This window comes from Oryctolagus cuniculus, chromosome 12, assembly GCF_051225735.1.
Source record: "Oryctolagus cuniculus isolate XC-2025 breed Fujian yellow rabbit chromosome 12, ASM5122573v1, whole genome shotgun sequence".
Taxonomy (NCBI): domain Eukaryota; kingdom Metazoa; phylum Chordata; class Mammalia; order Lagomorpha; family Leporidae; genus Oryctolagus; species Oryctolagus cuniculus.
Window position 1 is genome coordinate 19,542,992 of NC_142878.1, and position 25,114 is coordinate 19,568,105.

The 25,114-nt window shown below is 38.5% G+C and overlaps 1 protein-coding gene across 2 annotated transcripts in view; it reads left to right on the forward strand.

The window, feature by feature from the left end:
* Nucleotides 1-25,114, forward strand: part of EXOC5 (exocyst complex component 5) — a 56,833-nt gene that overhangs the window by 2,771 nt on the left and 28,948 nt on the right. Inside the window, exons 2-9 of one of the 2 annotated variants that reach the window (XM_051822216.3) lie at nucleotides 8,738-8,832; nucleotides 10,232-10,379; nucleotides 13,726-13,920; nucleotides 17,738-17,802; nucleotides 20,764-20,792; nucleotides 21,896-22,005; nucleotides 23,187-23,231; nucleotides 23,331-23,471. In XM_051822216.3, the coding sequence (XP_051678176.1) occupies nucleotides 8,738-8,832; nucleotides 10,232-10,379; nucleotides 13,726-13,920; nucleotides 17,738-17,802; nucleotides 20,764-20,792; nucleotides 21,896-22,005; nucleotides 23,187-23,231; nucleotides 23,331-23,471 (828 nt within the window). The remainder of the gene's footprint in view (nucleotides 1-8,737; nucleotides 8,833-10,231; nucleotides 10,380-13,725; nucleotides 13,921-17,737; nucleotides 17,803-20,763; nucleotides 20,793-21,895; nucleotides 22,006-23,186; nucleotides 23,232-23,330; nucleotides 23,472-25,114) is intronic. The other variant, XM_051822217.3, reaches the window with a different exon arrangement.

The window sequence follows — 25,114 nt, forward strand, 5'->3', positions numbered from 1 at the left end:
TTCTTCCTGATCTCCCATGATGGGGCAGGGGTCCAAGCTCTTGGCTCATCATCTACTACTTTCCCAGACACACTAGCAGGGAGCTGGATTGGAAGTGAGGCAGCCAGGACTTGAGGAACCAGTGGCTTTATCTGCAACACGGCATCGCGAGACCCAGGATTCTCCTGTTTCACTCCAGGATGGACACTGTGAACAGGGATTCCATATGGTTTGGATTAATTATACTTTCTACATATAAAAAGTAGCTTGGATAAATTCATTTTCTATTGCAAATATTCCTCTTGCTGTACTACTAAGAACATGGACTGCTTTCTTATTTGCTAATTTTCTTTCCTACTTTTTAAAAGTCTTCTTTTCTTCCTGGGCAGGCTACCTTTGTGAAGAGTTCTTTGTAAGATCCCTTACTCATTCATTCAACAAATCTCTCTTGATTACATAGTAGGTAGAAGATAAGGTGCCAAGTAATGAGGCTGCATGTCTCAAAGGGTACAACTTTAGAAATACTAATCCTACAAGGTGTGCTGTAAGAAGTCCAGAATGGTTCAGAGGCCAGATAAGTTATGAATGGACATAGTCTGTTCATTGGCAATTTCCAATATATCTTTCTATATTTATATCCCAACTTATGTTGACTATGAGACTGCTTTCTATTCTGTACTTCTTAACTTGATTATGTACTTAGTTTGAAAAATGTAGAATTAGATGTAGAAACCATCCTCACCATCAAATAGGGAAGAAAAGGTAGAAATATAACAACATTCTCTAGACAAAGTTATAAATGGTATCAAAGAAGGCTAAAGTTCCAAAGGCATTTAGAGGATGGGAAGGAAAGGATTAGAAAATGGCATTTGAATTATATACAAAGATAAAATAGTTTGTGGAACTGGGTGGAGGGGCTTTCCAGTAAAGCAGACTATGAAAGTGCATAAAAAGAAGAGGACAGGCCTGGGAGACAAGGAAGAGTTCATTTTGGCTGGATATAGCACACATGAAAAGGGGGATTGGCTTGTAAGGGAAATAGGGATTTAATTGTGGGGATCCTAAATAAGGAATTGGAATTTGATTTTTTTTTTTCCTGTAAATGTAGATATCTTTGTAATAGTGTCTGAGGTCAGGTAATTTGTCTATGGTGGCAGTGGCTATTTGACTTCCACCTTAGAATGTGAGTATCGCAGACACATTTATGTTTCTCTTAGATTTTTTCAAACTAAGTTACAAAAACTATTTGAAACAGACTTGTTGAAAAAAGTGTTTCCTGTTCAGTTAGCTAGCTAAGCATGTGTTTGTGAAATTGAGATAACACAAGGGAGGAGTACCCTTTACCCTCAAGGTGCTAAAATGCTATTTGACCATATCAGTTGTTAAATAAGTATTTGCAGAATTTGGCTCCCACTTATAGTATTAATGTATTAATTAATTATTAATTCACTAAACACTTAATCAAATACCCTGCCTGCCTGAGACCAGACATTTCAGATACTGGAGTTAAAAGATGTTGAAGTAAAAATCTAGTTGAAGGAGGTGGACAGGTGAACCAGTAATACAGTACAGTGTGAGTAGAGAATCTCTTCCTGTGCTTATTAGGAAAGGTTTCATGTGGTAATGACATCCAGGTTGGGTGTTGATTGATGGGTAGAAAGCTGGAGAAGGGCATTCTAAGGCAGAGAGAGAGGTGACTCCAGTTTGTAAGGTGAGGGGTTTTGAGGGAGTATTGAGAAGGGATATTTAGGAACAGGGAGTTTATGCCAAGGCATTTAAACCAAGGAGTTTGGGAACATTGTGAGAAGGTTTTCATAGACCATGCTTAAGGGGACTGACTTGAATTTATACCAGCTTAACTTCAATAATACATAAAAACTCTGCTCCTTTAACAGGTATGTCCCCACCCCTTTTGAGGTGATAACTTACTGATAATATTTTAGAGGATCCCTTGTATGTGACAGTTCACATTGTTCATGCTGCTTTCAGAGTTATCTTTGTCTTTTGAAAGTTTGATTATAATGTATCTTGATGTGGATCTCATTATAACGTTTCTTGATGTGTTCATCTTACTTGGAGTTCAGTAAGTTTCTTGAATGTTTATATTCACTTTTTTTTTCAGATTTGGAAAATTTTCAGTCATTATTCCTTCAAATACTTGGTCAACTCCTATTGCTCTGTCTTCTCTTGAGACTTCCACAGTATGTATGTTGGTTTACTTGGTGATATTCCACTATTTCCTTAATTTCATCAGTCTCTTTTCTGTGTGTTTCTCAGACACAGTAATTTCTATTTCCTGTCTTCACAGTTTCTTTCTTCTGCTTATTCCAATCTGCCTTTAAATTCCTATAATGGAGTTTTCACTTTGGCTATTGTATTTTTTAGCTCCAGAATTTGTTTTCGGTTTCTTTTTAGGTTTTCTCTTTATTGACATTTCCATTTTGTTTGTACATCATTTTCTTAACTTTCTTTGCAACTTCCTTTATTTCTTTTAGCATCCTTAAGACAGTTGTTTTAAAATTTCCAACTAGTGGATCTACCATTAAGTCTTTTTTCAGGGGTGGTTTCTGTTAATTTTTTTTAAAATTTAATTTGAACAGGGCATAGTTTTCTGTTTCTTTGTATGCCTTGTCGATATTTTGTTGAAAACTGGATATTTGAATCGTTCAATGTGTTAATTCTAGAAATAAGATTTTTCCCCTTCCTCAGAGTTTATTGGTTGTGTTTGTGGTTTTTGTTATAGGCTGTCTCTGTGAGGAGTAAATACAAGGTGTACCTTTCCCTGGTGTGTGCATCACTTTGTAATTTTCTGTGTACCTGGAGATATCCTGGTCTTTAATATCTGATTCCCAAAAAGGGGGGAAAGAGAAGAATGAAGAGGGATTTATTAAAAAAGATTCCAGCCCTTTGAGTCCTCTGGAAGTTACTTTATCCAGAGGGATAGAGGCTTGTGAAATGGGAGGGAGAAAATGCAGCAACAGTAGTCATCAGCCTCTTTATTCTTCTAGGATCTGAAGCAGAAATCAGAGCACAGACCTCCTATATTTGGAGGACAAGGTCGTTTTTCCCCCACCCTGGTTCCTGAAAGCTTTTTGCAGATTGTTCCAGGAATAAGTGTGCAGCTGTCTGCTACAAGGCTTGGGGGTGGGGTCTTGCCAGCTGCTACTAGCTAAGAGCTGAAATTGACCAAAATTAAGCAAATTTTACTGTTTGAAACTTCTCCTGGGAAATTTCAAGTTATCAGTAGACTCCTGAGTCCCAAGATGGTTAAATCAGGTTGTACCAGTACAATGTTGTTTAAGTGGTGAGTCAGATTTATTGTTTCCTACTCCATCATCTTCCCAGAATCCTCTCTGTTTTTAAAATTTTATTAATACATAGCAATGCCTGTTTGTGTATTATCTGTGGTCATATTTGTACCACAATGGCAGAATTGTATTATTGTTACAGAAATCGTGTAGTTTGAAAGCTTAAAATATTTGCTATCCTGCTAAGAAAAAATAAATGTTGATCTTTAACATTTTTCAGATATTTAAGGGTGGCATTAATTTTTGGCATCTTATTTGATTAGCTACCTTCACTAGACAGAGACAGCTTTATTGTGTCTATCCTTTATATGTTTGCATATTGGGGAAATGGCTATTAGGTGGGCTCATGGACCCCCTGGACTCAAGCATTGCTAGACCTTGGCTAGGAATCTATTTAATTATTTGGCCTCCACATGTCTTCACTTTGATAAAGTCCATGAGACTCTGGGTCAGTCAGGTGTTAATGCCAGCTAGGCCCCTGTGTCCAGTAGACTTCATGAGTGTTCCCTGTTCCCTGGTTTACCAAGGTAAATGCTTATAGCTCTTTTGGGGGGAAGCAATAGTAGATTCTTACCGGATGTATTTGCTGGCATATTGCAGGTTCCTCCTTCTTGGGAACCCAGCCTTCTTTCAGTTAGTAACAGAGTTATAGGAGATTCTGCAAAACTTTGGTATACAAACTCTGGACATTCATTCCTTCTCTTGACCTCATCTTGACCTTCTCTTGACAACTAATCTCCCCTTTACAAATGCTGTGTTAGTCACATTTGCCTTGGAGTGCATATTAAGAGTGCTCCCTGTGCTTGGAGTATTCCTCCCTCAGATGGCTCATTCTTTAGGTCTTTGTATAGGTCTTTGCTTAAAATTTACTTTCTTAGGCCTTGCATGATGACTTTTTTTTTTTTCATGATGACTTTTATCAGATAATCATTCTCTTCTCCACTACTCTGTACTCCTTTTTTCTTCATAGTTCTTACCATTTTACTGCTGCTATGTTTGTCACTGTCTTCCACTAGATCTAAAGGAGCAGATTTTCCCTCTTGTCTGGTATTAGTATAGTCTGGCATGTAGTAAACTAAATTCGTATTTGTTGAATGAAGAATATTTTGAGAGAATTTAAATTTGCTAATTTTAGTATTGAATGCAATAAAGTTGTTTTTAAAGACTTATTTATTTATTTGACAGAGTTACACAGAGAGAGAAGGTGAGGCAGAGAGAGAGAGAGAGAGATCTTCCAACCGCTGGTTCACTCCCCAAATGGCCACAATGGCTGGAGCTACGCCAATCCAAAGCCAGAAACCAGAAGCTTCTTCCGGGTCTCCACATGGGTGCAGGTGCCCAAGGACTTGGGCCATCTTTTTTGCTTTCCCAGGCTATAGCAGAGAGCTGGATGGGAAGTGGAGCAGCTGGGACTCAAATCCATATGGGATGCCAGCACTGCAGGCGGTGGCTTTTACCTGCTACACCACAGCACCGGCCCAGAATGCAATAAAGTTTGTAAAGTACTAGGCACATGTCTGGGACATAGTAAGCAACTAAAAAATTAATCATCACCATTTCATCATTACTTGAGCATTTTATATACTTGTCGAGTTTAAAAAATTTTTAAGTAGCTTAGTTTCCAAAGTTCTGAGTAGCTCTAAATGTAAATTCCTTTTTCCTAAGTCAGTAATTGTCAATTTATATATATAAATTAAAGATCATGGGGCCAGTGTTGTGGCACAGCGGGTTAAAGCCCAGGCCCATAGTGCCTGGCATCCCCATATAGGCGCTGGTTTGAGTCCTAGCTGCTCCACTTCTGATCCAGCTCCCTGCTAATGTGCCTAGGAAAGCAGTGGAGGATGGCTCAAGTCCTTGGGCCCCTCCACCCACATGGGAGACCCGGGAGAAGATCCTGGCTTTGAATTAGCCCAGTTCCGGCCGTTGCGGCCATCTGGAGAGTGAACCAGCAGATGGAAGTCCTCTCTCTCTCTTTTTCTTTCTGCCTCTGCCTTTCAAATAAATAAAATAAATCTTAAAAAAAAAAAGGTTGTTATTTATGCACCATATCTTACGTCTCAAAAGAATTGAAGTAAAGTAAAAATATAACTATCTAAATGATGATAGATTTGTTAAATGAGTTCAGTGTCTTTTATGATGCTGAAGTTTTTCACTGTGCCTTGGATATCTAATTCATCCTTAAGACTCCATCTCAAACATGTCAGCAGTAATGGATAAATGAAAAGAAGTTCTATTTTTATTTTTAAAGGATTTTTTAAAAAGCATTTTATTTATTTGAAAGGCAGAGTTAGAGAGAGCGAGAGAGATCTTCTATCCAATAGTTCACTGCCCAAATGGCTGTGATGGCCGGGGCTGAGGCAGGCTGAAGCCAGGAGCCTAGAACTCCATCTGGGTCTCCCACGTGGGTGGCAGGAGACCAAGCACTTGAACTGCTGCCTTCCCAGTTGCATTAGCAGGGAGCTGAATCAGAAGTGGAGCAGCCAGGATTTGAACTGGTGTTCGTATGGGATGCTGGCGTTGCAGATGGCAGCTTAATCTGCTGCACCACAGTGCCAGCCCCAACTTAAAAAAATTTAAATTAGGAATCTTGTTTACATTTTCTGCCTTGATCATGTCACATATTTCCAATAATGGAAATCTTCTGAAATAAACTGGATTAATATGACTGCTGGTTTTCAGTTATTTGGCCACCATGACAAAGCCTCTAAGGTAAAACATAGTCTTTTTAAAATGCCTTACTTATATTGTTTTGAATTCTTTCTGGTTGACATTTACTCTTCTAGTGATCAGTGATATTATAGTCATAAATATGACTATAATGGGGTTTATAGTGACTACTATGGGGTTTATCAGTTGTGTGGTAAGCCTGCTGGTTTGCATTGTTGATCTGTCATATGATTAACATTTATTAATAATAGATTAATAGATACAAATTTATAAGACAAAATCAGTGACATGCATAGGTGTTCATATAGCAGCTTCCCTTCTTCAGTTTTACCAGTTAACGTTCCCCACCTAGAACTGTCTGGGTACTAGGAGCCATTTGTAGTTTACCAAACTTGCCATTCAGTTTGCATAGCAATAATGGCACTGATTTATGTATCAGGCTTGCCACATGTAATTTGTGTTACTTAGGGCAAGTAATTCAGTTTCCTTATCATAAAGTAAGATTAAATAGGATCCTCCACCCCTTAAAAGTGTTATTGAGAGTAGTAAATGAGATAATTTCATGTGAAGTGCCTATGTGAAGTGTTTTGCTTGTTGCTATTCCCATTTTTCTGGAGGATTATTCTTACTCTGACTGGAATTCAGTATTTCATTCCTCTTACCACATTAGATTGGTGAACCATTCTCTCAAGTTCCTATGTGATGATGAGAAGGAGCACCAGATTGTCAACTATTGGTCTCAGTTGTCCTTTCTCTGTATAACCTGTGTGGTGGCTCTGACCTCATCTGTGCTTGCTTCTCAGTTCTTGTAAGGGGTTAAACTCTATCTTGCTTTTCCCTTTCAGGAAAACTATTTGTTTCATTTTTACCTGGTCAGCTTTTTCGTCTTCCTTGACTTAAACATCACTTCCTCAGCAAGCTTGCTTGTTCTAAAACCCTTCTTTACCAATCTTCTATCTTTCCCTGTTTTCCCTGTTAGGTTTTCTTAAAGCACCCAGGACCTTTCTTTCCATCTCATTTATTAAAATTGTAATTAGTTATTTCTGTGATCACTTGTTTCATTGCCATTCCTACCTTGGAGATTCTTTCCATGAGGCCTTGCAAGGAAACCGTGTCAGTTGAGATCACAGAGCACAGGGTAGGTGTGAACTGTTGTTCTTGTTGCTAGAAAGTATTTGCTGAATTAAAGAATAACTCAGTTTCGTCCTTCAAACTCCCTATTCTGTTAATAACTCCCTCAGCAGTGTTAATACTGGAGTTTGTATACATTTTGTCACACATTAATGCATTCTTTATATTTCTCTTATTAGGCTATAAATTTTGTACAGATACAGTAGAGTATATATTTTATTTTTTAGTCTTTTAAAGATTTATTTACTTGAAAGACAGTTTATGGGGGTTGTTTCTTCCATTTGTTTGTTCATTCCCTAAATGGCCACAAAGCCAGGGCTGGACCAGGCTGAAGCCAGGAGCCAGAAATTCCATTCAAGTCTCCCACGTGGGTACAGGGACCCCAAGCACTTGGGCCATCTCCTGCTGCTCTCCCAGGCCATAGCAGAGAGCTGGAATGGAAATGGAGCAGCCAGGACTTGAACCTGGCACCCATATGGGAATGCAGGCACTGCAGGTGGCATTCGTACCTGCTGTGCCACAGTGTTGGCCCCTGTTTATTTTCTTGATTGAGCTTTCTACTCTAGTAACCTTTTTAAAAAAATTAATGGTGCTTTTTTAATGAAAAAACTTAGATTTTTGAATTCTGCTTTTTTTCATTAAATTTGTTAGCATTTTTCTCATTTTTTAATGTTAATTACATGATTTTACCAGGAACATATTTTCATTCTGTAAGTTTATCATTTATCAACTGTGTTTTGTTGACTGTTTATAAAATTATTCTATTTTATACCTAATGCTTGGAGAAAATTCTGCAAATATTTTTGTGTTCAGATGTACTTTTTCCTTAGAATTTTAAAACCAGAATTACCTGGTTAAAGAATATGAACATTTCTAATACTGTTGATGTTACCCAGTAGTTACCAACCTTTCAAAAATATTGTATCTGATGACATTCCTACAGTAATTAAAAAGTTATTGTATTTTGTGAAATTAAAAAAGTGATAACGTAAATTCATTTTAGATAGTAGTAAGACTGAACATTTTTTCCCATGTCTTTTTGGGCCATATTGTATAAATTGCCTTTTTGTGTTTTGCTCATTTTTCTGTTGAGTTGTTCTGGCTGGTTATTAATACTATTAATACTATTCTAATTAATGCTATCCTAATTTTCATTAAGCAATTTGTTTTGATAATTGAAGATTAGTTTTAAAGATTTTATTTTTTTTATTTGAGAGAGAGAGTTACAGAGAGGGAGAGACAGACAGAAAGATTTTCCATCTGCTGGTTCTTTCACCAGATGGCTGCAACATCCAGAGCTGAGTTGATCTGGAGCCGGGAGCCAGGAACAATGTGGATGCAGGGGCCCAAGCACTTGGGCCATCTTCTGCTGCTTTCCCAGGAATGTGAACAGGGAGTTGGATCAGAAGAGGAGCAGCCAGGACTCAAACTGGCACCCATATAGGATGTTGGCATTGCAGGCAGAGGCTTAGTCTACTAAGCACTGGCCCCAGAAGATTTTTTTAATTGGGAAAGACCTAGTACATTTTTCATAATATGGATATATTTAAATAACTAGTAATTCAGTACATTTTTGCATGTATAGTAGACATTATTTTTCTAAGAAATATTATTTTCCAAGAAACTCAAAGCATATTTATTTTGTAAACTAGGAGCCTTTTGTGGCAGATGAGTACATTGAACGTCTTGTGTGGAGAACCCCAGGAGGAGGCTCTAGAGGTGGACCTGAAGCTTTTGATCCCAAAAGGTGAAGTAAGCCCAGTTTTTCACATAAACTCAAGCTAATGCTACAAATTTGTGTTTGACTGTTGAGGTTACTGTTGGCATTCATGTTTATATTTTCGTACAGTTAGTCAATAAAGTCCACCAAAGACCAAAAGAGAATATTGGAAGTTTGGGCTGTGTTTTTCATTTTACATTCCTTTTATTTTAAATGCTTATTTATTCATTTATTTGAAAGGGGAGAGAGAGAGATATCTTCCATCCATCGATTCACTCCCCACATGCCCACAAGTCAGGGTTGGGCCAGGCTCCATTGAGAGAGAGAGAGAGAGAGATCTTCCATCCATCAATTCACTCCCCACATGCCCACAAGTCAGGGTTGGGCCAGGTTCCATCTGGGTTTTCCCTGTTGGTGGCAGACTCAAGTACTTGAGCCATCATCCACTGGCTGCCGCTTGCATCAGTAGGAAGCTGGATCCCAAGCACTCAGATAAGGGATGTGAGTGTCTTAAGTAATGGCTTAACTTGCTGCACCACAGCTGGTATGAGGGAAGGGATTTTATTGAGCATAAGAATTTAATATTTTCTTCCCTTAGTAATCATAAAGGATTGTTATACAATAGCAACATGTTGAATAGGTTGTATTAAATACAGTAGTTGCAGAAAGTCACTGAATTCTGGAATGGGTAATACTATTTTTATATAGTACATTCTTTACTGTTTAAAATAAGCTATAGACTATGAAGTTTGTTTCTATCCTGGAGTTTTTATGGGCATTCTGGGTGAGGTTTTCATTCACGTCTGAAATTATCCCCTGAAAAGTCAATAAAGACTGTCCATATTTTTCAAATGTTATCTTTGTTTGAAAGCTGTGTGGCTTGGAGAGAGCTATGAAGAAGTCATCAAATTACAGACTTAGTCTTTTCACTGAATAAATTCCTAGCAAAGTGCTATAGAGAAAATTGACAAGTTCATCTCAGCTCAAAGAACTCTTTTTTTTTTTTTTTTAAAGATTTATTTATTTATTTGAAAGTCAGAGTTACACAGAGAGAGGAGAGGCAGAGAGAGAGAGAGAGTCTTCCATCTAACGGTTCACTCCCCAGTTGGCTGCATTGGCCAGAGCTGTGCTGATCCAAAGCCAGGAGCCTCCTCTGGGTCTCCCACGTGGGTGCAGGGGCTCCAGGACTTGGGCCATCTTCTACTGCTTTCCCAGGCCACAGCAGAGAGCTGGACAGGAAGTGGAGCAGCCGGATCTCGAACCAGAGCCCATAGGGGATGCTGGCACTTCAGGCCAGGGCGTTAACCCGCTGCGCCACAGCGCTGGCCCCTCAAAGAACTCTTATTAGGACTTTATTTATAAGTGAATTGTTCAGTTCCTTTTGATTAATAATAGATTGATAGATACATTTTCTGTCTTCATTTAGATTATTAGAAGAATTTATAAATCACATTCAAGAACTCCAGATAATGGATGAAAGGATTCAGAGGAAAGTAGAGAAATTAGAACAACAATGTCAGAAAGAAGCCAAGGAATTTGCCAGGAAGGTGCAAGAGCTCCAGAAAAGCAATCAGGTAAACATTGAGCTAAGTGGTGAGCAGTTTGTATAGGCCATAGTAACTGTCTCCTTCCAGCTTGTATAGCCCATAGTAACTGTCTCCTTCCAGCTTGTATAGCCCATAGTAACTATCTCCTTCCAGCTTGTGTAGCCCATAGTAACTGTCTCCTTCCAGCTTGTATAGCCCATAGTAACTGTCTCCTTCCAGCTTGTATAGCCCATAGTAACTGTCTCCTTCCAGCTTGTATAGCCCATAGTAACTGTCTCCTTCTAGCTTGTATAGGCCGTAATAACTGTCTCCTAGCTTGAAGGGTTTTTTTTTTTTTTTTAAGATTATTTATTTGAAAGGCAGAATTACAGATAGAGGGAGAAGCATGAGGTCTTCCATCTTCTGGTTCACTCCCCAAATGGCTGGAGCAGGGCCAATCCAAAGCTGGGAGTCAAGCGCTTCTTCCAGTCTCCCACATGGGTTCAGGGGTCCGAGCACTTGGGCCATCTTTTGCTGCTTTTCCCAGGCCATTACAGGGAGCTGCATTGGAAGTGGAGCAGCTGGGACTCAAACTGGTGCCCATATAGGATGCAGGCGCCACAGGCGGAGGCTTAATGTACTGCACCAGAGCACCATCCCCTAGTTAGAAGCTTTTAAAAAAGTTTAGTCAAACGATAGTAACTATTGAGCTTTTGCTTTGCCATTGTGGTCTCATGAGATGAAGTGTTAATAAGTTGTTATCAAATACTCCTGGCATTGGCTTGCTACTAAGTGTTAGTTTGGGATCACAACACTAGAATTTCAAGATCAAGTGGTATCCTGTTTATTGTGGTCTTTGCTTTACTTCTAATAATGCAAATTTTCAAGAATGTACTTCAGTAGACCTATATTTTGACTATTTTAGTTGGCATTTGCATTCTCTATAATCATAAAACAAAGTAGCATTAGACCAACTATTGCCTGGATCAGGTTTTTCACTAAAGTAAACCTAGTCTAGGAAATGTCAACTTTGAAGCATATGTCCCAATGAGAGCTGTAGTACTATGGGAAAAGTAGATGCTGAACTCTTCCTTGGCCATTTTGGAGTGAAACCAAATCACTTGATTGGCACTGGGGCTCAGTAGGCCAACCTTTGTTGTCACTGTCAGGCCCTAGAATTAATCTGGAACCCATGAATTCTTCCTGTGGGCTGAGCCTGATCTGGAATTTGATCACCTTGGTTTGAAGAGCATTTGTTTAGCATTGTTGCTTCCCAAGAACCATTTGTTCTTTTAGTAGTGTTAGGGATTAACAAGTTGATTTCTGCTAAAATTTCATTTATTTATTTACTTATTTTTTGCTTAAGCAAATCAGCTGTGAGAAAATGTCTTATTAAGGAAGTCAATAATTTAAATAAGGTAGGAAGTGTGTTGTTTACTAGTCGAGGTGACAGTTTTCAAATATTTCTAATGGAGTTTTTACTGGATAATAGAATTAATAGCTAAACTAAAAACCTGTGGAACCATACTGCCTGATTTTTAATTGCAGCTCTATCACTTATTCAGTATGTAATCTCAGGCAGTTTAACCTTCTTGTGCCTCAGTTTTTCTTTTTTTGTTTTTTTTAAGATTTATTTATTTATTTGAAAGTCAGAGTTACACAGAGAAGGAGAGGCAAAGAGAGAGAGAGTCTTCTATCCACTGGTTCACTCCTCAGTTGGCCACAATGGCTGGAGCTGCGTTGATCTGAAGCCAGAAACCAGGAGCTTCTTCTGGGTATCCCATGCGAGTGCAGGGGCCCAAGGACTTGGGTCATCTTCTACTGTTTGCCCAGGCCATAGCAGAGAGCTGGATAGGAAGTACAGCAGCTAGGACTCAAACTGGCCCCCATATGGGATGCTGGCATTGCAGGCAGCAGCTTTACCTGCTACAGCATAGCACTGGCCCCCTCAGTTTTTCATCTATAGTATGCTTTGTTGTGTGGGTCAGCGTTTTAAGTAAATACATATAATAGGCTTAGAACAGTGTATGGCGCAGAGGAAGTCCTTGGGCCGGTGCCGTGGCTCACTTGGTTAATCCTCTGCCTGTGGCGCCAGCATCCCATATGGGCATCAGGTTCTAGTCCCAGTTGCTCCTCTTCCAGTCCAGCTCTCTGCTGTGGCCCAGGAAGGCAGTGGAGGATGGCCCAGGTCCTTGGGCCCTGCACCTGCCTGGGAGACCAGGAGGAAGCACCTGGCTTTGGATTGGCGCAGCGCTGGCCGTAGTGGCCATTAGGGGAGTGAACCAAAGGAAGGAAGACCTTTCTCTCTGTCTCTCTCTCTCTCACTGTCTATAGCTCTACCTGTCAAAAAAAGAGAAAGTCCTCAATTAACTGTTCACAACTTTTTCCTGCTCAATTTTTTTTTTTTTTGAAAGGCAGAGTGGACAGTGAGAGAGAGAGACAGAGAGGAAGTTCTTCCTTTTTCCGTTGGTTCACCCCCCAATGGCCACTGTGGCTGGCGCACCGTGCTGATCCGAAGCCAGGAGCCAGGTGCTTCTCCTGGTCTCCAATGCGGATGCAGGACCCAATCACTTGGGCCATCCTCCACTGCCCTCCTGGGCCACAGCAGAGAGCTGGCCTGGAAGAGGGGCAACCAGGACAGAATCCTGCGCCCCAACCGGGACTAGAACCTGGTGTGCCAGTGCCACAGGCGGAGGATTAGCCTATTGAGCCGCGGCGCTGGCCTCCTGCTAGATTTAAAGTAAGAAGAAAGTACAATACTGAATGGCGGCAGTTCTGCTATAAGCAATTCTAAGGCATTCATTGCACACAGTTTTCATCTACCAGAGGACAATAAGTTCCTGGGAGAAGGGAAGAAATATTTTAGAATTCAGTGTACCTTTGCCGTAAAATATTTGTTGCAGTCTTTTAACAGCTAGCAAGAACAATTTTACCTTGTATATAGTATTAACATTGCTTTTTAAATATGTGAACTGTACTGTATTTTTTAATAAATATCTTTCAGTTCTGTCATTTTTTGTGCTTTTCAGAGAGTTGTTCATTGTCTGATTCCTTCAATGTTTAGTCATTGTTTCAGAATCACTATTCAGGAATAAATGGTACTGAGTTATTTTGTTAAACAGGTTGAAAGTAGCCTTGTTTTGATCAACATATGTATTCTTGTAAGTGTGCTAATTTTAATATTAAAAGGGTAAAATCAACTTGCTTAAAAGATTTTCAGATCATATTATATAAATGAGCGTGGACTAGTTTTATAGAACGTCTTATAATAATATTACTTCATTGTTATCTTTGCAGAGTGTAGTGATGAGATTGGCAGTTTAGTTTTGATGCATATTAACTTACATAAAATGAGTTCTCTGATTGTATTTTATGCTTGTGGACATTTTCCTAGGTTGCCTTTCAGCATTTCCAAGAACTCGATGAGCACATTAGCTATGTGGCAACCAAAGTCTGTCACCTTGGAGACCAGCTGGAGGGGGTAAACACACCCAGACAGCGGGCAGTGGAGGCTCAGAAGTTGATGAAATATTTTAATGAGTTTCTAGATGGAGAATTGAAATCGGATGTTTTTACAAATTCTGAAAAGGTAAGCACTGGCAGAGGATAAAAAAAAATTTTAGTGTTAATAACAACGCTCTAATTATGAACTTCAGTTAATACTTTCCAGAGTCCGACTTCAAATCATTGAGTAGCTGACGTAAATTTTTGTTATTTTGAAATGTAAATTAGCACATTGGCCTATAGATTACTGATGGAGTATTGTTATTCAAATTTTCAGTTGGATTGCCTGGTACTTTTATTTATTACATTATGTATAGTTTAGAAATGCCAGGGTAACTATGTTCATGAGTACTCATATTTCCTTACCATCATTGATTTTTTATATTAACAGAAATTCTTTTTTATATGTAACATATATAGGGCCCAGCACTGTGGTGTAGCAGGTAAAGCTGCTGCCTGTAGGGCCAGCATCCCATATGGGTGCCGGTTCATGTCCCGGCTGCTCCACTTTCGATCCAGCTCTCTGCTATGGCCTGGGAAAGCAGTGGAAGATGGTCCAAGTGCTTGGGCCTCTGCATCCACATGGGAGACCTGGAAGAAGCTCCTGGCTCCTGGCTTCGGATTGGCGCAGCTCCAACCGTTGTGGCCATATGGGGGGTGAACCAGCGCATAGAAGACCTCTCTCTTTCTCTCTCTGCCTCTGCCTCTCTGTAACTCTGCCTGTCAAATAAAATAAATAAATCTTTAAAATATATATATATATGTAACATATATAACATGAGCGTTATATATGTAGCAACCTAAATCATTGGTAAGTGAAATGTCTTCCTGTAAAGGATTTCAGAACTTTCCATTTTTATTAGTTGAATAAAAGTCTCTAATAAAAAGTTAAAGCTGTTCGGACCAAGGATAATAGAAAATCTGAATTAATTGTTCATGTTAATTCTTTTTATTGCACTAGTCACTTAATCCTGGTTTACAGGTTCATGGAATTGGCTTCTCTACAATTTGGTAAGATTTGGTAATTTGCCTCACTTTCCTCCCCTCAGGGGAAGATTTCATGAAAAGAGGACATTCTTATGGATCATAATAAATACACAAAACATTGTCTACTCATGTATTGAACTATTCCACATTTGCTCCATAAAATATCTCATATAGTGAGATGTTAAAAGCTAGATATTATTGAAGTTCACTTTGAATAAAGCAACACATTTTTGTATTACTCTATAGGGTTGTGGAATTTATAATTTTTAGAAATCTTTGAAAAATGGTTACTGATAGGTAAGTCTGTATTTTGAAGAATAAGTTTCAGGAATTTGCAATATAGAGTAATACTGATAAGATTAACTTCAAGAAAAATATGATACTTACAAACTTTGTAAAATACTGACAATCTAGTTTTGTACATTTACGTAATTTAAAAAAACTTTTCTAAAAGATTTATTTGTTTGAAAGGCAGAGATACAAAGATAAGAAGAGAGAGGGAGAGTTTCCCATCTGTTGGTTTACTCCCCAAATGGCTGTAATAGCTGGGGCTGGGCCAGGCCAAACTCTGTCTTGGCCTCCCACATTGGTGGCAGGGGCCCAAATCCCTGGACAATCATCTTGTTGCTTTTCAGGCACATTAGCAGGGAGCTGGATTGTAAGTGGAGCTGCCCAGGATTTGAACCAGTGCTGATTTTTTTTTTTAAAGATTTATTTATTTATTTGAAAGTCAGAGTTACACAGAGAGGAGAGGCAGGGGGAGGGGGGTCTTCCATCCGATGGTTCACTCCCCAGATGGCCACAACGGCTGGAGCTGTGCCTATCCGAAGCCAGGAGCTAGGAACTTCTTCCAGGTCTCCCACGCGGGTGCAGGGGCCCAAGAACTTGGGCTATTTTCCACTGCTTTCCCAGACCATAGCAGAGAGCTGGATCGGAAGTGGAGCTGCTGAGTCTCAAACCGGTGCCCAATGGGATTCCGGCGGTTCAGGCCAGGACGTTAACCCAGTGCGCCACCGCGCTGGCCCCAACCAGTACTGATTTGAAATGTCAGCACCGTAGATGGCTGCTTAACCTGCTGCACCATGACACCAGCCTTTTATGTCATTTTTATACTGACATGTATATATTAGTATATAGAAGGTTTGAACACTATACTGTTTTTCAGGATACTTTATAGACTTTTATGTTTTAGGTTTTTCTAAACCTAAAACATATCTAAACCTATCTGTTTATAGATTTATCTTGTGAAAATACTTGTACATATTTTTATATATAAAAATTATCTATAACTCAAGTCTCATACTTTGGATTATATCTGTCAGATTATATAGTATATTGATGCTATTTTATAAAGAAAATGCAGATATTTTATTCCCTGTGAGTTGGCCTGCTTAGATGTATACAGTTCAAATTAGTCATTAGCTAGAGAAATATGTGACTTGGAGAAATTAAAATGGGATGTCAGCACATGATGCTCTTTTCCTGCCTCCTTAGTCCTTTTCCATGTTATAATCTTTGATTTTCAGAATCCTCTTCTTCCCTGAGAACATGCTGCTGTGGATCACTACTGTCTGTGCATGTGTGCTGATTATTTTCTCCTCCAGTGGCAGCTTATTGTTCTTTGGGAGATAATGGCTGTTGATCCTGATGAAGTGTAATACACTGCAACTTATTTAAGAGCTACTTTTGCTTTAAACAATTTTATAAAATAATCAGCTGTGGAAAAAACAAGCATCATGGTACTTGCTACATTAAGCAGTGTTTGCACACTTCAAGTTATAAGGGCTTCTATCTCTTAGAAAAAGACAAACTCTTAATGGAAACATGGAATTGGCTGTGAGTCAGGCATGTTTCTGAAGGGGGTATTGGTTAGATGAAATGGTGGACTTGGCTAGCACTACTGAAGAGCGTGATGAGGAGTACTTCTTGTACCATATGCAGGAGGAATGAGGGAATGTTTGGTAGCTGCAAGTGACCGTGAACTGCTGACCAGGAGAGAAAAGATAATGGAAGCAGAAACGCTATATTCAGTATCATTTGGAGCAAGAAGTAGGATCAGGCTGTGCTGTTGTTATCTATAGTTGCTTGCCAGAGTTCACATGGGTACATAGAAAAATCTATATTGATGTTCCTAACTCTTCCTTTTGTTTGTCTCTTTTTTTTTAATGTAAAAAAAAATGAATCCTCAAAATTAGTTACTTAAGTTGTGTCAAGATAAAATTGGTACTAATTTGAAATTTAATTAAATGTGAACATTATATAACTTCCCTATACTATTGTGTAGATTAGCACAAATACCTGTAATTAAATAATTTTGAACCTGTTGTTTAAGTCTCTTAGTTCTGCAACTTAAATAACTAGGTGCATTTCTATATAATATTTCATTTAGGAGACTTAAAAATAAGTCTTATCTTTGGTTTTAGATTAAATATTGTGAATTTATCTGGTCATTAAATGAGAAACATTTGTTGGTTTATTCTCTTAAGGTGGAATATATGCAGCAGTATGTCCTATCATTTTCATAAATCCTGTTTATTGTTTTTAAGTTCATAAACTTAGAGATTTACACTTGTTTTCAGCAAGTAATGATGTGAATTTATATATCTTCAGAGTAAACACAAACTGTAGATTTCATTGGGAAAGGTTATCACATCAAAAAAAGAAAAGAAAAAAAATCACAAATTTCAGTGACAGAAAGACAAATATTTGTATTTTATTGATTCACATTTGGTGACACCCTTGGTAGATTCTTGCTGCTTGCAGATTTTATTTATTGGGAATTTTTAAAGAAAATTTATTTGGGGGAAGGCCTGTTTACATATACAGGGAGATACTAACTTTTCAATATTTAATTATCTTTGATATTCATAAGAGTTTTTAATAAAGTTATTGCTTTTTAATCTATTTATTAATAGATAAAGGAGGCAGCAGACATCATCCAGAAGTTGCACCTAATTGCCCAGGAGTTACCTTTTGATAGGCAAGTTTATTTCTTAAGAGCTAATTTGAATATGTGTTGTAATTTTACAAGATGAAATTATGTTTTTTTCTCTTTATGATTTTCTTTGCCCATGAATTCAATAAGAATTTGCTGAGCATCTCCTTTGTACAAGATATAGTACAAAATACTGGATTGAGAAATAAGGTCCACTGTTAATATCTAAATTTAATGATATACCCTGAAATAATTTTAATCCTTTATCTTCTGAAAAAGTTAATGGAGAACTTTGAGATTGACTTAAGTAAAAGTTTGAATTTTTGTATTGAACTTGGAGGACCAGGGAAGTTGAAAACAGGGAGAGATTAAACATGAGGCTATTCAGTTGATTTTCCTTTTTGTAGATGAGGGTTTTAAGGTTTTTGTGGTCTTGGGTAACTTTGAAAAACTGTTGAAAAGCTATAGAATTTTTTCAAAAAATTAAGATACACACAGTGCATTTTATAAATTTTCAAGGCATTTTAGACTCCTTAGCCTATCCACAAAACACTTTCTAGAGACTTCAGGTTAAGAATCCCTGTTTTAAATGCCAGGCCGCAGGTGGGCATTGTGGCACAGTGGGTTGAGCCTCCATTTGGGATGACTGCATCTCATAAATCATTACTGACCGGAGTCCCGGATACTCTGCATCCAATCCAGCCTCCTGCTAATGCATCCTGGGAGACTGTATAAGATGGTTCTAGTGCCACCCATATGGAAGATCTTGGTGGATTTTCAGGCTACTTGGGGAGTGAGCCAGCAGACTGAAGATCTTTCTCTTGCTCTGCCTTTCAAGTAGATGAAAATAATAAATATTCATTTAGTAAATGCCAGGTCCAGGGCCACTGTTTACTTTGAGTTCATCATAAAATAAATTTTCCACTGAGAAGGAATTTTTTCATGATTTCCTCTAGTTTATGGGATGCCAGGCTCTTTAATAAAATCTTGGTAGTATTAGTTCCTCTATGTGAATCTGAAAGAAATATGACTTTCTATATAACAAAATCTTTTGGTGATACTTGAAGATCCTCAGGTACAGACAAAATGTAGATAAATTGCTACACTTAAAGCTTCAATGTTGTCTATGAAATGTACAATGAATACTCCCAAATGGATGCATACATACATACACATATATGTGTATTTATACATGTATTACTCTCAGCTCAGATTCATCATAAAAGACGAGCAGTAATAATCACGTACCACTTTTTAGCTATTAATAACCTCATAAGCATTACGATTTAACGTGCTGTAATAATTTTTAAAATCTCCCACCCAGACCTCTATATCTCATTTTAGAGTTGGATGATTTACTTGAATAGGTAAAAATGTCTAGCTCAAAATAGGTACACAATGATGATTGGCTACATCCTCCATCTCATTCTCCCTTCTGTTCTTTTGCACTTGAACACAAACATGTAATACTAATAATAAAATGACTTCTTTACTTTAATACTAATAATAAGATGACTATCTTCTTTACCCCTCAACTACGTACCTCTCTCACTGTTTTGTTTTAGCCCCTTTGCTGAGCTTTAATGTATCTTCAAATATATGTATTTGTATATATTATATATGATATATTCACACAGGACAATATAACCTTATAAATATTTTGTATTTACCAAATCTTTCTTTTTTAAAGATTAATCTTATTTATTTGAAAGGCAGAGTCATAGAGACAGAGGAGAGGTAGATAGATAAAGATGTTCCTTCTGCTGATTCACTCCCCAAATATCCATAACAGTTGGAGCTGGGCCAGGCCAAAGCTAGGAGCCAGGAACTCCATCTCAGCCTTGTACATGGGTGACAGGAACTCAAGTACTTGAACCATCATCCACTGCTTCCCAGGCACATAAGCAGGGAGCTGAATCTGAAGTGGAGTACCTGGGACTTAGCCAGCACTCTGATGGAATGTGGGTGTTCCAAGCAGCAGCTTAACCCACTGTGTAATCACTTACCCTGGTATTCTAGTTTTTGACGTTGTAAAGGTTGAATAGTTATTCAGCTAGTCATGTTACTGGATATTTTTTATGATCTCTATTTGTTTTTTCTAGTTTTAAAATGATTGATTTATATATTTGATCATTAATCATTTTACTTTTAGTAATCACTTTTTTTGTTTGTTTTGACAGGCAGGGTTAGACAGTGAGAGAGAGACAGAGAGAAAGGTCTTCCTTCCATTGGTTCACCCCCAAAATGGCTGCTGTGGCTGGCGCACTGCGCCTATCCGAAGCCAGGAGCCAGGTGCTTCCTCCTGGTCTCCCATGTAGGTGCAGGGGCCCAAGTACCTGGGCCATTCTCCACTGCCTTCCCGGGCCACAGCAGAGAGCTGAACTGGAAGAGTAGCAACCGGGACTAGAACCTGGCGCCCTTATGGGATGCCTGTGCCACAGGTGGAGGATTAACCAAATGAGCCATGGCGCTAGCCCCTTGGCAATCATCTTATTATTAGTATTACATATTGTTTTACCATTGTTTTTATTTTTAATAGTAACAGTGAAACTTTATTTTTAAAAATCCTTGTTGGGAGGGACGTACAAATAATGAAATGAATTTAACATGCTAGTGAATATGAGTAGAGGCAGTAGCTTAGTTTTGAGACTGGCTGGGTTATTAGTGCGCTATGCAGAACTGTTCCTTCTTTAGTAAGGGAATTTATTATTCCATTTAAATTTCCCAAGTGAGAACTAGCTACACCATCAGAATTTCCTAAATTTAATTATGTCATCTAGTATGCTTTCTATCAGTACTCTCCTAATTTTGTCTGTCTTATATATGTGGGTGTATATACATAAAATAACTTTCAGATTTTATAACAGTTTTATAGGAAAGTTGGCAAAGATAGTTTAGAGGTTTCCCATATATTTCTGCACCCATTTCCTCCTTTTGTTACATCTTATGTCACCATGGTTTTTTTGTTAGAACTAATGGATCTCATTATTCATTTTTATCTTTCAGATTTTCAGAAGTAAAATCCAAAATTGCAAGTAAGTACAGTACTTGAGCTATTATCTGCTCCCTGCTAGGGTACATATTATTGAAAAGCTGTATGGGGCCGCCGCTGTGGCTCACTTGTTAATCCTCCACCTTCAGTGCTGGCATCCTATGTGGGCACCGGTTCTAGGTCCGGTCGCTCCTCTTCCAGTCCAGCTCTGCTATGGCCTGGAGGGCAGTGGAGGATGGCCCGAGTGCTTGGGGCTTTGCACCAGCATGGGAGACCAGGAGGAAGCACCTGGCTCCTGGCTTTGGATCGGCACAGCGCTGGCCATGGTGGCCATCTGGGGAGTGAACCAACGGAGGGAAGACCTTTCTCTCTGTCTCTCTCTCACTGTCTATAACTCTACCTGTCAAATAAATAAATAAAAATAGAATTAAAAAAAAAAAAGAAAAGCTGGAATAGGAAGAGAAGTCTGGACTCAAACATGCGCACTCTAGAATGGGATGTGGACTTCCCAAGTGATGTCTTAACTGCTTTTCTAAGTGCTCACCCTGAATTTACCATTTAATTCCGTGTTTCTATAAGCTCTTTGGAGTATATTTACCTTCCTAAAGGTCTTCAAATAAGGATGACAGTTGGATTTCCTGGGAATATTTTTGTTCACTACAGATTAATCTCAAATTCAGGTGTTCACTAAGAACTGTATTTTCTTCAAGAATGTAGTAGATCGAATACCACCTATTATCAAGATGAAATTTCATGTTCATTCACCATTGTTCATGAACGAGGCATCTAAACCATAGTAAAGTGTCTTACCAAGTCATTCTCACCTTTTCCATAACCTCAGGTTTCAGATTTTTCCTATTTTTGCTGTCAGAACTGGCATCTGGAAAGGTTTTTTCTTATGAGCTGCTGGTTTAAATAACAGACACAAGGAGCTCAACTATTTTTTAACTTTAGAAGTTTTTTTGTGTCTTTGAATATATAGACATATATACTATAGTATATTATAAGGGCTAAAATCTCCATGTTGTTTTTGTAATTTTTTTAAGAGAAGGCTAGATCCGCAGTCATTATACTTGCAAATAATTCAGATATTCATAAATACTTTGGCTATCTTATACCTCAGTATAACTGGATGACTGTTTCTAGGTAAATATCATGATTTAGAATGCCAGCTGATTCAGGAGTTTACCAGTGCTCAAAGAAGAGGTGAAATCTCCAGAATGAGAGAAGTAGCAGCAGTTTTACTTCATTTTAAGGTACATAGAAAAATTTTTAAAAATTTTAAATAAAAACTAGTCTTTAAGATTGAGAAGATATTTCATGTTCTATATATTATAGTCTCAGATTTTCCTGATAGTTGTGTAACTATGTTACAATAGAAAATTTTTATTGTTTTGATAATTTGTACATTTTATGTCTCTCTTCATTGATGATATTAAGTATTTAATATTTAAATAAGGACTTGATATTCAATAAAATATCAGTGAGTTTTCTGTAGTTTAATAGAATCATGTTATCTGCCTTCTTGGTTGTCAGTACATCCTTTTTTCAGTCAAGTGTGTTATAATAGATCCAAAGCAAAGACCTGACTGTAAATATCTGGTGGAATGTAGCAACCAGGGAGTAGATGGAATTTGACTTGTGAAGTAAAAGCCTTAAATACAGGGAATCTCAGGTGTTGAATACAAAGAAATGTCATATTATGAGCCATCTTCCTGGAATTTGAATTGGAGAGTAAATCCCTATGAGGTTATTTCTGTAAAGAAGAGGTTTGAAGAAAGACTCGTCCTTCAGGTGTTTCTTCATTTTTTATCAGATTAGGAAAATGGAAGATGTTTGTTGGACTTTTCATTTTGGTAACTTCTGAATAGAGAGTATTGAGAATGGCTCTTGAGACAGTATAGTGATTTGTCAGTAGGCAAAAATCTCAATATAGCAAGTGTAATATGATGCATTAGTTTGTTTCAACACATTTTATTAAAACTACCAGTTAAACACAGCTCTGTCTAAACTCTTGCAAGAGAGAGAAAATGCTTTGAATCTAAGAAAGAAGAAAATGTGCATGGGTATGCAAAGCTTTTTCTCAAGACCCTGAGTCTTTGTGTGTATGTTTGTGTGAATTGAAGATTATCATAGGACAGAAATTACTGTAAAGAATTCAGTTGTATCAATTTTCTTCATTCAGTCTTTTTTTTCCCCTTCTTTCAGTCTTAAAGTCCAACACAGATATAAACCAGCTGATAAAATTTCTTGAAAGTGTGAGAGAGGGCGAGGACATATTAAGTTATTGATTCACTATAATTAATCTAGCAGCTATTACTATTGACTGTTCCCCGGGATATAGGACAGCTTTATTATATATAGAGCTTCTTTTATTGGGGTGATTTTTGTTACAGTTGAAACAGATCAGTGGTAACAATATGTTTCTTCTTCCTAGGGTTATTCCCATTGTGTTGATGTTTATATAAAGCAGTGCCAGGAGGTAACATTTCAGTACACTTCATTGGATTTTATTTTATGCTAATTTGTGTTTTAAAACCACCTAAAATTGTTTATTATGTAAAATGCCTTTGTTGTGTAGGGTGCTTACATGAGAAATGATATATTTGAAGATGCAGCAATACTCTGTCAACGTGTGAACAAACAAGTTGGAGATATCTTTAGTAATCCAGAAACAGTACTTGCTAAACTTATTCAAAACGTATTTGAAATCAAATTACAGGTAATTTTAAATAATGAATTAAGCACTTCTTGTCAATGTATATTTTTTTAATATTAGAACATTGTTAATTTAGTTTACTTAAAGTACTTGTGGAAAAATGGAATTAAAAGATTGGTTTATTTTGATATAAAAGAATTTTGAAATCTGTGCATAGGTTTTTATTTTCCTTTTTTTTAAAAAAGATTTATTTATTTTTATTTGAAAGAGTTACAGAGAGAGAGAGAGAGAGAGAGGTCTTCCATCCGATGGTTCACTCCCCAGTTGGCTGCAACAGCTGGAGCTGCACTGATCCGAAGCCAGGAGTCTCTTCCCAGTCTCCCGTGTGGGTGCAGGGGCCCAAGGTCGTGGACCATCTTCTGCTGCTTTCCCAGGCCATAGCAGAGAGCTGGATTGGAAGTGGAGCAGCCGATTCTCCAACTGGCGCCCATATGAGATGCCGGTGTTTCAGGCCAGGGCGTTAACCTGCTGCGCCACAGCATCGGCCCCTAAGCATAGGTTTTTCATAATTCACGTACTCTGAATTTTTTTTTCTTTTTGCTTTTAAAACTTTTATTTCGAGTGAGACCCTCCCCCCCCCCCCCAATCTTCTGGTGCTGCCCCCAAAGGCCTAAAATGGCCAGAGGGAGGGCCGAAGCCAGGAGGTGGGAGGGCAGTGTCTGATCCCAGGTGGGTGGTAGAGGCTCTCACCTCTGGCATGGGGAGGGCGTGGAGAGGGGCAGCATTACCAGGAGGCAAGAATGGAGAAGTAACCAGGAACTTACACAGGGTACTCAAGAGGTGTCCCAGTGGCTTCCACCCTCAGCTTGTGGTTTCTGTGCCCACCCTGGCTACAAATCAGCTGCATTTAAAGATCAGCTCATTCCACTGAGAGAGTTCCACCCCATCGAGTGGCTGGGTTCAATTCCCACCTCGTTCCACCAACCCAGCATCACACCCCAATCCAGAAGCACCTGTGTTGGCTTGGGGCTAGGATTGCTGACAACTGGAGACTGTAATGTCCAAAGCAATGTCACTGAGCCACCCTCCCAGGACTTGGGAAAGTATCTTTTGGGTTATTAAGACCCTCACAGCATGGCGGGACAATAGGCTCCCCTGCCCAACCCAAACCAGGCCAGACCTTGGTATTACTCCATAAACTCTGGGAGACGCCCACCCAGCACAGGCAGGGCCAGGAAGCTGCCACCACCCTCCCTCACCGCCCAACCCCAGTACGTGCTGCTCAGCTGAGGAGCCATCAGGGGGGTGTGATATCCCGGTGAAGGTTCCATGGCAGTGTCTGGACTTTTTGAAGACCCTTTCTTTAGGGACCTTAGAAATAGTAATCAGTTAAGGGCAAGGGAATGCTAGTATCATGCTTTTTAAATAATGTTTTGATATTCATCAAGGAAAAAGTGTCAGTCACCGCCATCAGGGTACGTGCGTGAAGTTTGTATAGCTCTAGTAGTAGAGAGATACTGTAGTAAGATAGCCTCAATTTTTGTTCGTCTTCATTTTGCCTGATAGATGACTTTTATAGAATTAAACAAGAATTATAAGTTTAGTCTGTAGAATTTTTAATAATGATATCAGCTTAAAAAGGAAAAGCACAGGAATTTAATTTACAACCTTGAATGCTGTAGCACTATACTTTCAGGAAACACTTC